Source organism: Oryx dammah, unplaced genomic scaffold, assembly GCF_014754425.2.
Source record: "Oryx dammah isolate SB20612 unplaced genomic scaffold, SCBI_Odam_1.1 HiC_scaffold_23, whole genome shotgun sequence".
Lineage (NCBI taxonomy): Eukaryota > Metazoa > Chordata > Mammalia > Artiodactyla > Bovidae > Oryx > Oryx dammah.
In genome coordinates, this window is record NW_024070207.1 from 12,944,510 (window position 1) to 12,959,092 (window position 14,583).

The following is a 14,583-nucleotide window of genomic DNA, read 5'->3' on the forward strand; positions in this document are numbered from 1 at the left end:
TCTGCTGAGAGGTCCACATTACATTTAACCGTCATGTCCTTTTAGTCTTAATATGTGACTGTTTCTAAGTCTTCATTTTTCTTGGCTCTGACACCTCTGAAAGCCACCAGTTAGTTACTTTGAAGAATATCCTTCAATTTGGAATTGTCTGCTGTTTCCCAATGATTAAATTCATTGTCCATTGTCTATTTCTGGCAAGAAAACCACATATCTTATCTTGTCTGCCTGATATCATATAATGAGGCACATTATGCCCATGTCTTATTATCACTGTTTTTAACTTTGTTCGCTTGGTTAAGGTGGTATCTGCCAAGCCTCTTCTTTTAAAGTTATTATTTTTCCCTTTATTGTTTTATAGAGAGACACTTGGAAACTATGCAAATGTCCTGTTTCTCATCGTAATTTTTACCTACTAATTTTAGCAATCATTGATAGTTCTTGCTTACAATAATTATTACTGAAGTGTGTGCCAAATGGTGATTTTCTATTTCCATCCTTCTTTCTACATTAATTAAGCTTCTAATTTAAAGAAGAGCTATCATTTCTCCACTTATTTATTCAACTGTTTATAATAATATGGACTCACAGCCTCACTTCTTTTTCTCCATAATATTATTCTCATGATTTATTCATGCTTAGATTGTCCTAGATTTGGTCATTGGGAACTCCCTCAAGTTGGTTGATTTTCTTTCAAAATAACGCCCCACCCCCCTTTTTGAGCACTTCCTTACTTTCTATTATCACAAGATGTTCTAGGCCAAGGATTGGCAAACTTTTTCTGTAAAGGGCCAGATAATAAGTATTTTAGGCTTTGAAGACTTTAGGTCTTTGTTGCTTTGGGGGCTGGGACAGTGTTGTTTTATCTTCCAACCTCTTAAAAATGTCAAAATCACTCTTGGCTATGGATTTGGCTTGCAAGCTGTAGTTTGCTGGCCCCTAGGAGAATCCCAGGAACGGGGGAGCCTGGTAGGCTACTGTCTATGGGGTCGCACAGAGTCAGACACGACTGAAGTGACTTAGCAGCAGAAGCAGGCTAGAATCTAGGTTAATCTTCTCTCTTGCCCTAACCCTAAAATCAGGGAGTGGGGGCTTTTATTGGAGAACAGCACCTCAGAATCAAGATCGGGCATTAGGTACGCTCATTGCTTTTGGAGTATCATTGCTATTAGCCCTTTAAAGGAACAAAGCGAGGAAATATGTGTATGTACTCACACAAATATACACACATCTACATTCACCTATCTGAAGAACAGCTAGTTCATACTGATGTATGATTCTAATCCAACATCATAGAGTTTATTCTAGCCTTCCTCTTTCCTTACTTTTAACTCCATTCTTGGACATTGAGAAACCCGGCTGTTATTATCCTCAATATATTTACTTATTTGTTCAATCCTAAAGTACATGTAAGTTGTAACATTGCCAATGTAGCCTGTGAAGAACAATTTCACTAACCAGTGTAGTTCTTTGGTTTTAACCTTATAGGATATAGTCAAAATATCATTTTCCAAAATTACTTAGGTTAGTTCTTTTCTTTCCCACTCTCTTCTGAACTCTCTATATTTCATCTGTAAAATAATTATATTCACTTGTTACTACTTGTATTCCATTTTGGAAACTCCCTTCACAACTTCCTGGTTGATTAGCTTTAGTCCTCCTGTCTGTCTATCTATCAGTTGGTAAAGAATCTGCCTGCAATGCAGGAGACACAGGAGATGTGGGTTCAATCCCTGGGTTGGGAAGATCCCCTGGAGAAGGAAATGACAACCAGTATTCTTGCCTGGGAAATCCCATAGACCGAGGAACCTGGCAGGCTACAGTCCATGGGGTCACAAAGAGTTGGACTTGACTGAGCATGTACACAGATCTATCTTATCAGTCTCTCTATGTATATGAAAAAGCATAGATAATTTTTTAAAGTGCCCAGGTGATTCAAACGTGAAGTTAATTTTAAGAGCTATAATATTTAGAATAGAGAAGAAGCAGAAGACATAACTGTTGCTCTTAAGGATGCTATAATATAGGTAAAAATAAGCACATGTATGAATCAACAAAATAGTAATTGTAAATTAATATAATGCCATAAATGCTTTAGGGCTTCCCTGGGCACAGTGGTAAAGAACCCGCCTGCCAATGCAGGAGATACCAGAGGCAAGGGTTCAATTCCTGGGTTGGGAAGATCCCCTGGAGGAGGAAATAGCAACCCACTCCAGTATTCTTGCCTGGGAAATCCCATAGACAGAGGAGCCTGGCAGGCTATAATCCATAGGGTCACAAAGAGTCAGGCATGACTGAAGCGACTGAGCACACACATGTAAGTGCTTTATGTAAGGCAGTAAAATCATATTAAAGAAACAGGGAATTAGTGTGATAATCAGAGTGTGATTGAATTAGATAAGAAAGACTTCTTAGACATGTGTGTTCAATTTTGTCTTAAAGAACAGAGGGGTATTTTCTTTCTGGCTTACTTCACTCTGAATAATAGGCTCCAGTTTCATCCACCTCTTTAGAACTGATTCAAATGTATTCTTTTTAATGGCTGAGTAATACTCTATTGTGTATATGACCAATACAGTATACTAATGCATATATATGGAATTTAGAAAGATGGTAACAATAACCCTGTATGTGAGACAGCAAAAGAGACACAGATGTATAGAATGGTGTTTTGGACTCTGTGGGAGAGGGCGAGGGCAGGATGATATGGGAGAATGGCATTGAAACATGTATAATATCATATATGAAATGAATCGCCAGTCTAGGTTCGATGCAGGATACAGGATGCTTGGGACTGGTGCACTGGGATGACCCAGAGGGATGGTACGGGGAGGGAGGTGAAGGGGGGGGTTCAGGATTGGGAACACGTGTACACCTGTGGTGGATTCATGTTGATGTATGGCAAAACCAATACAATATTGTAAAGTTAAAAAGTAAATAAATATTTTTTAAAAAAGAAAAAAAAAAGAACAGAGGGGTAAAAGCATCCTAAAATTGCCATTTAACAATTTTAATTGGAGACTAATTACTTTACAGTATTGTGGTGGGTTTTGCCATACATTGACATGAATCAGCCACAGGTATACATGCGTTCCCCATCCTGAAGCCCCCTCCCACCTCCCTCCCCATCTCATCCCTCTGGGTTGTCCCAGTGCACTGGCTCTGAGTGCCCTGTTTCCTGCATTGAACTGGGACTGGTCATGTATTTCACATATGGTAATATACATGTTTCAATGCTATTCTCTCAAATCATTCCACCCTCGCCTTCTCCCACAGAGTCGAAAAGTCCACTCTTATATCTGTGTCTCTTTTGCTGTCTCACATATAGGGTCATCGTTACCATCTTTCTAAATTCCATTTATATACATTAGTATACCGTATTGGTGTTTTTCTTTCTGACTTACTTCACGCTGTATAATAGGCTCCAGTTTCATCCACCTCATTAGAACTGATTCAAATGCCATTTTTTTTTAAAGATGAAAATCTACAGCTGGTAAACCATGAAGCAAATTCCATGGCAGTGGATGTTGTTCCTCACGTTGACAACCCAACCTTTGAAGAAGATGAAAGTCCTGATCAGGAGACCACTGTTCGAGAAATTAAATCATAAAATCTGTATCAATAGAAAACTTGAACCTTTAGTAATAACAGAACTGCCAATCAGGGCCTAGTTTACTACTAAGGAACTGGATAAACTTAATAAAATGAGAATGATACTGAAAGTGCTGAGATAATTAATATTATGCTATAGTTAAATGACTTAAAATATTAAACCTATTAACTTTTTCCACAAACACATTATAATATTTTTCATAGGCAAGTTTCCTCTTGATAGCAGTAGCAACATTTTTAAACATTCAAAACTCTTGTCAAGTAATCATGTTTTCCATTTATAACAATTTTCTTATCAAAACATGTTGCTTTTAAAATGTGGAACAGCTATAATCACTTTATTTTATGATAGTATCTTAATTAAAAATAATACTACTTTAGCTTGGGCTATATGTGTCAGGGTTTTTCTCCAGGTGCTTATATTGATCTGGAATTGTAATTTAAAAAACAATGCAAACTTAGGCTAGTACTTCATGAAATATCTATTTAAGCTGCATTAAGTTGATAGAACAAGATTAAAGCAAAATACTCATTTTAACAATTTCTTATTTTTAAAATCAGGCTAAATTTACTTCATTTGAGTGTCAAGCATAGTTTTTTAGAGAATATGGACTGGACTGGATTGATTGGTATATTAATGACACCAATTTGACAAAAGATCATAGACACAAACTTTCCTTACAAAAACACTGTTTAACTATTTCTCAAACCTTACTTATGGGACTTTCAAAAATAGAAAATATAAATCATCATGCCATTTGAGAATGATTATGAATAAGTCACACAAAAATTGGTAATTGATCTCTGTGTATGAATTTGTCTACAGAAATTAGTCTATAGAAAATGTTTTCCAAACAAAGTTGACTGAAAATTGAGTTTACATTTTACCAAAATGGGCTTTATAAAATAACATTAGGTAAAATAAAATTCTATCTATGTAGCTATAAATTTCGTGAATCCATTTTCTTGGTGTTTGAAAAAAAATTGGTGTTGGGGGGGAGAATTCCAGGTGCCTTAATATAAAGTTTGAAGCTTCATCCACCAAAGTTAAATAGAGCTATTATAAAAATGCACTTTATATTTTCTGTGGCTTATCTTTGGTTTTAGACTTTTGTTTCCAGTACAAATTCCAGCAGAATTTAAGCAAAAGCAGAATAGACATGTATTTTTGTTGGCTAAATGTAGAGTGGATGAAACCATTGCATTCTTGTACACTGATTCAAAATGCTGTAAATAGGTCCCGATTTGTATTGATTCTCTTTAAATATAAAATGTAAATAAAATATTCCAATAAAAGTTTGTGTCTGGTATTTAGTAATCATATACTAACTTTTAACATATGCTTGGATTTAGGAGGAAAAAGGTTTAATGTAAATATTTGTTGATATATTTGATTAATAAAAACTAAAACTTTAGTATTTGGGCTTCCCTGGTGGCTCAGATGGTAAAAAAATTCACCTGCAATGCAGGAGAACTGTCTTCTATTCCTGGGTTGGGAAGATCCCCTGGAGGAGGTCATGGCAACCCACTCCAGTATTCTTGCCTGGAGAATCCCCATGGACAGAGGAACCCGGCAGGCTACAATCCATGGGGTCACAGAGTCGTACATGACTGAGCGACTAAGCACAGCACAGCGTGTTTACATATTTCACTACATAGTGAGGAACTGCTGCCATTATAAAATAACTGAATCTATCATGAATTATTTTTAAACGTCAACAAGGTAAATAATGAGGTTTGACCACTGATAAGTTTTTTTTTTCTTTTTATTGGAGGACAATTGCTCTGCAATATTGTGTTGGCCTCTGCCACACGTCAACACAGATCAGTCACAGGTATACATATGTCCCCTCTCTCCAGAACCCTCCTCCTATTGATCACTGAAAATATAAGGTTAGAAAAGGACCATGATGCCAGTCCATCTTTACACTGCTGCTGCTGCTTAGTCGCTTCAGTCATGTCTGATTCTGTGTGACCCTATGGATTATAGCCCACCAGGCTCCTCTGTCCATGGGGATTCTCCAGGCAAAAATGCTGGGGTAGATTGCCATGCCCTCCTTCAGGGGATCTTCCCAACCCAGGGATCAAACCCAGGTCTCCTGCACTGCACACAGATTCTTTATCACTAAGCCACCAGGGAAATGTCCATCTTTATATTACAGAAAACATAAGGCCACTTTATTGCTTTATAATTATCTTTTCCTTTAGTCTTCTCTTTGGAAGTATCATTCTTTGGATGCTATTAATGGGTTAAAAGCAGCTCTTTATTTTGGCAAACATGTTAAGAATAAACAGTTGTTTGAAACACTTCAGAACCATGATTATGAAATCCAGGATATACATATGTCTTATGTGGCAATATGCCCAATGTGTGTGATGCCACACTATAAAGTTTCTCTATATTCTTAGGAAGTTTCTCTATATTCTTAGGAAGTTAATTATCTCAAGCTTTGCAGCGGTTCTTCTGGGGAGGCATTTATAATTTTTGAATATTTACTAGCTGTATGAACATACAATTTATATACCAAAAATTCAGCCATTGTAAATGTATGATTCTAAAGATGGATAGAATTGTGCTCACCACAAGTGAATTTGAGAACATTGCATTAACCAGGAGATCAGTCCTGGGTGTTCATTGGTAGGACTGATGCTGAAGCTGAAACTCCAATACTTTGGCCATCTCATGTGAAGAGTTGACTCTGGAAAAGACCCTGATGCTGGGAAAGATCGAGGGCAGGAGGAGAAGGGGTCAACAGAGGATGAGATGGTTGGATGGCATCACCGACTCAATGGACATGGGTTTGGGTGGACTCTGGGAGTTGGTGATAGACAGGGAGGCCTGGCATGCTATGGTTCATGGGGGTCACAAAGAGTCAGACACAACTGAGCGACTGAACTGACTGACTGACATTATCCCCTAAAATCCCTTCACATCCATTTTTAGTCAGTTTCTGCTCCCATTCCTAGCCCCTGGGAACCATCAATTAACCTTTTGTCTCTATGGATTTGCCTATTCTGGATATTACATTTAAATGGAATCACACAATATATGGTCTTTTGTGACTGCCTTCTTCTACTTAGCATATTTTCAAGGTTTATCCATGTTGAAGCATGCATCAGTATTTCATCCTTTTTAATTGCTGAATAATATTCCAGTCTATGGGTATTCCATATTTGATTATCCATTCATCAGCTAAGGAACACTTGGGTCATTACCACTTTATGGCCATTATGACTAATGTTCTTATGAACATTCATGTACAAGTCCTTGTGTAGATTTATGCTTTCAATTCTCTTGGGTATATGCAAAGAAGAGGAATCCATGTCACTTGCTAATTTTCTTCCTGGTATTACATTTTGATATAAATAAGAGTTTGAGCAATAGACTTTATTATTTTCACATAGTCAAAATATAGGGCTTCCCTGGTGGCTCAGTGGTAAAGAATCCGCTTGCCAATGCAGGAGATGGGGGTTCAATCCTTGGGTCGGGGAGATCTCCTGGAGAGAAAATGGCAACCCACTCCATTCTTCCTGCTGAGAAATCCCATGGACAGAGGAGCTTCGCAGGCTACAGTCCATGAGGTTGCAAAAGTGTTGGATACAACTTAGAAACTAAACAACAACATGACATTCAAAATATAGGCTGATATTTTTAAACAGTGACAGTAGATATATTTGTATGTATAGGTAGTCTCCAACTTAAGATGGTGGGGTTTTATGAGAATTCATTTGTAAAAGTCACGTTGTGTTAAGATCATGGAAGAAATCAAAAAGGAAAGAAACACATGCATAAAAACAAATAAAAATGAAAACATGACAACCCAAAACCTATAAAAGCAATGCTAAGAGGGAGGTTCATAGCAATACAAGCCTACCTCAAGAAACAAGAGAAACATCAAATAAATAACATAACTGTACACCTAAAGCAACTAGAAAAAGAATAGAAGAAACCCAAAGTTAGTAGAAGGAAAGAAATCATAAAAATTAGGGCAGAAATAACTGAAAGTAAAATGGAGACTATAGCAAAAATCAACAAAACTAAAAGCTGGATCTTTGAGAAGATAAATAGACAAACTGTTAGCCAGACTCATCAAGAAAAAAAGGGAGAAGAATCAAATCAATAAAATTAGAAATGAAAATGGAGAAATCAAGACAACACAGAAATATAAAAGATTATAAGAGACTACTATGACCAATTATATACCAATAAAATGGACAACTTGCACGAAATTGACAAATTCTTAGAAAAGTATAACGTTCCAAAACTGAACCAGGATGAAACAGAGAATCTTAACAGACCCGTCACAAGCATGGAAATCAAACTGTAATCAAAAATCTTCCAACAAAGAAAAGCCCAGGACCAGATGGCTTCACAGGTGAATCCTACCAAAAATTTAGAGAAGAGCTAACACCTATCCTACTCAAACTCTTCCAGAAAATTGCAGAGGAAGGGAAACTCTCAAACTCATTCTATGAGGCCACCATCACCCTAATACCACAATCAGACAAAGATGCCACACACACAGACACAAAAACTACAGGCCAATATCAATGATGAACATATATGCAAAACCCTCAACAAAATGCTAGTAAACAGAATCCAACAACATATTAAAAAGATCATACATCATGACCAAGCGGGCTTTATTCCAAGGATACATTCTTCAATATCATAAATCAAACAATGTGATACACCATTATTACAAATTGAAAGATAAAAACCATATGATTATCTTAATATATGCAGAGAAAGCCCTTGAAAAAATTCAACACCCATTTATGATTAAAAAAAAAAAAAAAAAACTCTCCAGAAAGCAAGCATGGAAGGATCAGACCTAAACAAAATAAAAGCCTTATACAACAAACCCACAGCAAACATTATCCTCAATGGTGAAAAATTGAAAGCACTTCCTCTAAGATCAGGAACAAGACAAGTGTGCCCACTCTCACCACTACTATTCAACATAGTTTTGGAAGTCCTAGCCACAGCATTCAGAGAAGAAAAAGAAATAAAAGGAATCCAGGTTGGAAAAGAAAAAGTAAAACTCTCACTGTTTGCAGATGACATGATCCTCTACATAGAAAACCCTAAATATACCACCAGAAAATTGCTAGAGCTAATAAATGAATATAGTAAAGTTGCAGGATATAAAATTAATACACAGAAATCCCTTGCATTCCTATACATTAAAAATGAAAAAACAGAAAGAGAAATTAAGGAAACAATCCCATTCACCATTGCAACAAAAAGAATAAAATACTTAGGAATAAATTTACCTAAAGAAACAAAAGGCCTATATATAGAAAACAATAAAATAGTGATGAAAGAAATCAAAGGTGACCCAAATAGATGGAGAAACATACCATGTTCATGGATCAGAAGGATCAATATAGTGAAAATGAATATATACCCAAACCAATCTATAGATTCAATAGATTGAAGCTACCAAGAGTATTTTTCACAGAATTAGAACTGTCAGGGAACATTTAACAGAAGGATTCCTGCATGCTGTTTTCTATTTCTCAAGAATTCTCTGTTCCTTATCAGTTCCTATTCTGAGAACGAGTAGAGCTGCACGCAGTTCTCAGGACTGAAATCATGGGAAAGGGTATCTGCTTGGATTCCTTTCAGCAACTCCCTTCAGTGACTCTTTTCAGCGTCAGTGACCTTGTATGTATTAGACTATCCATATTGTGGCTATTGATAAAATTTCATCCTGTGTAATAGCTGAGTAATCATCTTACTAAAGATATATAAGCCTACATTTCTGCTGATAAAGCACCCTTGCTCCATCAGAGCTTGGGTCCCCATGTCTTTCTTTCTCTTTTTCTTTCTTTCTCTCTCTCTCTCTTTCACTTTCTTATTATCGACTCTGGACTGCCAGGTTCCAGTCCATTAAAGGACCGCAACAAGTGGCCCCCAGAATAGGGACCTGGTATATGTGGCATTTCAGACAGAGTGACTCAGGGCCTGTTGAGGTCGGTAAGTACTCAGACATGGATTAAACGGCTGAAAAGCCCCATCATTTCTCTACTTTACTTCACCATTTGTTTAAAGCTCAGGGACTTTTGGTTTCATGCAAACGAATAGAGGCTTGCCTTCAAACAGTGGTTGAGTGTAATCCTTGGTTCCCTGATAAAATCAGTTTTGATTTAGAAATTTGGCACTGGGTCAAAGAAAATGTTGAATGAGCCGCCAGATGGAGAAAAAATATTCCAATTGATTTCTGGCCCTTATGAGCTCTCATTAAAGCTGCAATTCTGCCATTTCAAGGTAATTCTAGCCTTCATGATATTCGACAACAGACAGAAAACTTGTTACATAAATATGAATTAGATGATGAAACTTTACAAAAGGCCCAATTAGAACAACATAAAATATTTCAGAACTTTCCTACAAACCCTTCCCCGGCTGCTCCAAATGTTCCTCCTCTGCCAGCAGACACAAATCCAAAAGTCTCTCCTTTGCTAGACTTACTCGCTCTCCTTGAAATTCTCCTATTTCTGTAATAAAAAAGAAATCTAACAAATGACGTCTCTTGACAGACCTTAGAAAAGTTAATGAAAGGAGATCCTAATTTAAAGAGCCCTCATTCACTTTCTCAAGAGACACAAGAGGAACTCTATTTAGTGCAAAATAAACTACAAAAACAGTTTCTTACTCGCAACAGACTAGATTTACCTCTAAAATTATTTGTACTCCCTCTCTTCATTCTCCCATGGGACTTCCTGACCCAACAGCTCCAACCTTGATACAACAAAAATATGCCTAGGTAAAAACATGCCTAGGTAAAAGCTTATATCTTATCACATTATTGAAATAGACAACCCACTTTGCCTGAGATGTCAGCCTTAGACAGATTAGTACAACTTCAAGCCAGAAAAAAAAGTGGGAGACAAACAGACCTTTTAAAGCAGAAAACTATGAGATCTCTGTCTGTCTAGATATGTATGTATGTCTTCTCTGGATAATATTGCTGAGGTTAATTTATAAATGAGCTAAACAACAGTTCATGGTTTCTAAAAAAAAAGTATTATACATATTTTCAGTAAAAAAGGTGTAAGAAATGAAATTACAGTTTATTAAGAAAACAAAGAAGTATGGCTTATAGATGGCTATTCTATGAATGGACAAATAAAGTGATGAATACAGAAAGTGTAAAAAACGTTTGTGGGAAGTGTAACCCAGAAAGAAAGTTCTATATGAGAAAAAAAATATGTACAGATAAATACAAAAAGTATACAAAAGGTTTATAACAAGTAGAAAAGTGTTTTATGCATGATACAAATTTCTTAAGACATGACTTTACTAATAAGTGCTAACTATAGCTATCTTATTTTCTATGTCACTTGTTTCAGAAGAATTTCTTACATTAACAAATGTATGACTGAGCCTGTGATATAATGCTGATATGCAGTTCCATATGAGATTAATGATTGTAACAATGTAACTCTAGATATGGGAAAAAACAACAAGAGAAAATATTTTCCTGGACAGAGAGGCTAGTAAGACAGTGTTCCAGAGACTTTTGCTACTTGCAAGGCCTGGTCCAATAACAGCACACTGAGTGGCCTATCAATGGAATCTTCCCTAAACCTGGGAATGAGCTTTCCCAACACTGTGAGACACAATGGCCATAAAATGCCCCCCAAACATGGTCAAATATGTGGCTATGAAGGGACCCTACTGACTGAAAGTTGATACTCACCAGCTGCCTCTACAAAGATTACATCATGACCACTGCAAGCTGCTGACCTTCAACACCCCTTGAAAGGAGTTCAGGGTAGAAATCAAAAATAAGACACTCTATGCTCTGGAAAAAACCCCAGAAAAACCAGCCTTCAGAAAGTCAGATGTTTTCAGGTAAAGATTTTATGAGCCCAAATTCTTGCATCTTCTCATACCTAGAGAAACATTAGTGTCATGAAACCAATGTCTGGTCCTAGTTCTCCTGGTAGCCCCTAAACAGCTTTTCTACTTCTCTTAATCTTTGGGCCATATACCTTTAACTTTCTTGTTAAGTGTTTCTTCCAGAATACAACAAATCTCCAAATGGTAGTATGACAAAAATATTCCCTGACCAACACCTAGACAATGCTGAAACAAGTCACCTTATCATTCCCTGGACTCTCATCTCCCTCTGTTAATACACCCTGACAGAAAACAGGCAAAGGAAACTCAAAACCCCATGATGCCCCTGTACAGCCTGAAAAAGCCAGAGTGGTCATTGCCCCCTTTCCCCTGAGACTGGATTCCCAAATGCCTAAAAAGGAAAATAGGTAGACAGTTAGACATGAACAGGATATCAAAAGAGACCAAAATCCAAAATCAAGAAAATTAATGTTTATGGCTAGTCATACAATTGTCGATTGGAGACCCCATGGTATGTGGTTATCTAACTGCACAGTACTATGTATGACTATGATACTCAAGTAACATAAAAAGTTACTAATACTATGATAAAACATCACCATGACAAAGGACTTCTTGGCTGGCTTGACGATAAAATGACACCCCCTCATCCTCGAATTGTCCTCAATAAACAGATTGGGACTGAACAATGAGACATCTGGAAACTTGCCGTGAACACCAAAGAACTTAGAACTTAGACTGGACATTTCACAGAGAATAATTATAGTCATAGTAACTATTTCTTTCATTATAATCAATCATATTTCATACAAGCTTGTATTCCCCTTCCTTTTGTTACAATTATATGTCTTATTTACCATTGCCTTTATGCAAAAATTGTTAAAACTAAACAAACTCAATTAGTCAAGACCCTTTAACAAATATAATAAATAAGGGCAAATTGTCAGGAAACATTTAACAGGAGGATTCCTGTATGCTGTTTTCTATTTCTCAAGGATTCTCCGTTCCTTATCAGTTCCTATTCTGAGAATGAGTAGAGCTGTGTGCAATTCTCAGGACTGAGGTCGTGGGAAACGGTATCTGCTTGGATTCCTTTCAGTAACTCCCTTCAGTGACTCTTTTCAGCGTCAGCGACCTTGTATGTATTAGACTATCCATATTGTGGCTATTGATAAAATTTCATCCTGTGTAATAGCTGAGTAATCATCTTACTAAAGATATATAAGCCTACATTTCTGCTGATAAAGCACCCTTGCTCCATCAGAGCTTGGGTCCCCATATCTTTCTCTCTCTCTCTCTCTTTCATTTTCTTATCGTCGACTCCAGACCACCAAGTTCTGTTCCATTAAAGGACCACAACATAGAACAAATAATTTTACAATTTGTATGGAAACAGCAGTTCAGTTCAGTCGCTCAGTCATGTCCGACTCTTTGAAACCCCATGAATCGCAGCACGCCAGGCCTCCCTGTCCATTACCATCTCCCAGAGATGACTCAGACTCATGTCCATCGAGTCCGTGATGCCATCCAGCCATCTCATCCTCTATCGTCCCCTTCTCCTCCTGCCCCCAATCCCTCCCAGCATCAGAGTCTTTTCCAGTGAGTCAACTCTTCGCATGAGTTGGCCAAAGTACTGGAGCTTCAGCTTTAGGAACATTCCTTCCAAAGAAATCCCAGGGTTGATCTCCTTCAGAATGGACTGCAGTCCAAGGGACTCTCAAGAGTCTTCTCCAACACCACAGTTCAAACGCATCAATTCTTCGGCGCTCAGCCTTCTTCACAGTCCAACTCTCATATCCATACATGACCACAGGAAAAACCATAGCCTTGACTAGACGGACCTTAGTCGGCAAAATAATGTCTCTGCTTTTGAATATACTATCTAGGTTGGTCATGGCTTTTCTTCCAAGGAGTAAGCGTCTTTTAATTTCATGGCTGCAGTCACCATCTGCAGTGATTTTGGAGCCCAAAAAAATAAAGTCTGACACTGTTTCTACTGTTTCCCCATCTATTTCCCATGAAATGATGGGACCAGATGCTATGATCTTCGTTTTCTGAATGTTGAGCTTTAAGCCAACTTTTTTGCTCTCCTCTTTCACTTTCATCAAGAGGCTTTTTAGCTCCTCTTCACTTTCTGCCATAAGGCTGGTGTCATCTGCATATCTGAGGTTATTGATATTTCTCCCAGCAATCTTGAATTCCAGCTTGTGTTTCTTCCAGTCCAGCGTTTCTCATGATGTACTCTGCATATAAGTTAAATTAGCAGGGTGACAATATACAGCCTTGACGTACTCCTTTTCCTACTTGGAACCAGTCTGTTGTTCCATGTCCAATTCTAACTGTTGCTTCCTGACTTGCATACAGATTTGTCAAGAGGCAGGTCAGGTGGTCTGGTATTCCCATCTCTTGAAGAATTTTCCACAGTTTATTGTGATCCACACAGTCAAAGGCTTTGGCATGGTCAATAAAGCAGAAATAGATGTGTTTCTGGAACTCTCTTGCTTTTTCCATGATCCAGTGGATGTTGTCAATTTGATCTCTAGTTCCTCTGCCTTTTCTAAAATCAGCTTGAACATCAGGAAGTTCATGGTTCACATATTGCTGAAGCCTGGTTTGGAGAATTTTGAGCATTACTTTACTAGCGTGTAAGATGAGTGCAATTGTGCGGTAGTTTGAGCATTCTTTGGCATTGCCTTTCTTTGGGATTGGAATGAAAACTGACCTTTTCCAGTCCTGTGGCCACTGCTGAGTTTTCCAAACTTGCTGGCATATTGAGTGCAGCACTTTCACAGCATCATCTTTCAGGATTTGAAACAGCTCAACTGGAATTCCATCACCTCCACTAGCTTTGTTCGTAGTGATGCTTTCTAAGGCCCACTTGACTTCACATTCCAAGATGTCTGGCTCTAGATTAGTGATCACATCATCATGATTATCTGGGTCGTGAAGATCTTTTTTGTACAGTTCTTCCGTGTGTTCTTGCCACCTCTTCTTAATATCTTCTGCTTCTGTTAGGTCCATACCATTTCTGTCCTTTATCGAGCCCATCTTTGCATGAAATATTCCCTTGGTATCTCCAATTTTCTTGAAGAGATCTCTAG

The 14,583-nt window shown here is 37.6% G+C and overlaps 1 protein-coding gene across 2 annotated transcripts in view; it reads left to right on the plus strand.

Moving 5' to 3' along the window:
- The window catches only part of RNF128 (ring finger protein 128), a 98,761-nt gene extending 93,856 nt beyond the window's left edge, over positions 1-4,905 (plus strand). For both annotated transcript variants that reach the window (XM_040265021.1, XM_040265020.1), the window contains exon 7: positions 3,474-4,905. In XM_040265021.1, the coding sequence (XP_040120955.1) occupies positions 3,474-3,607 (134 nt within the window). In that variant the 3' untranslated portion in view covers positions 3,608-4,905. The remainder of the gene's footprint in view (positions 1-3,473) is intronic.
- Positions 4,906-14,583: the final 9,678 nt, after the last annotated feature.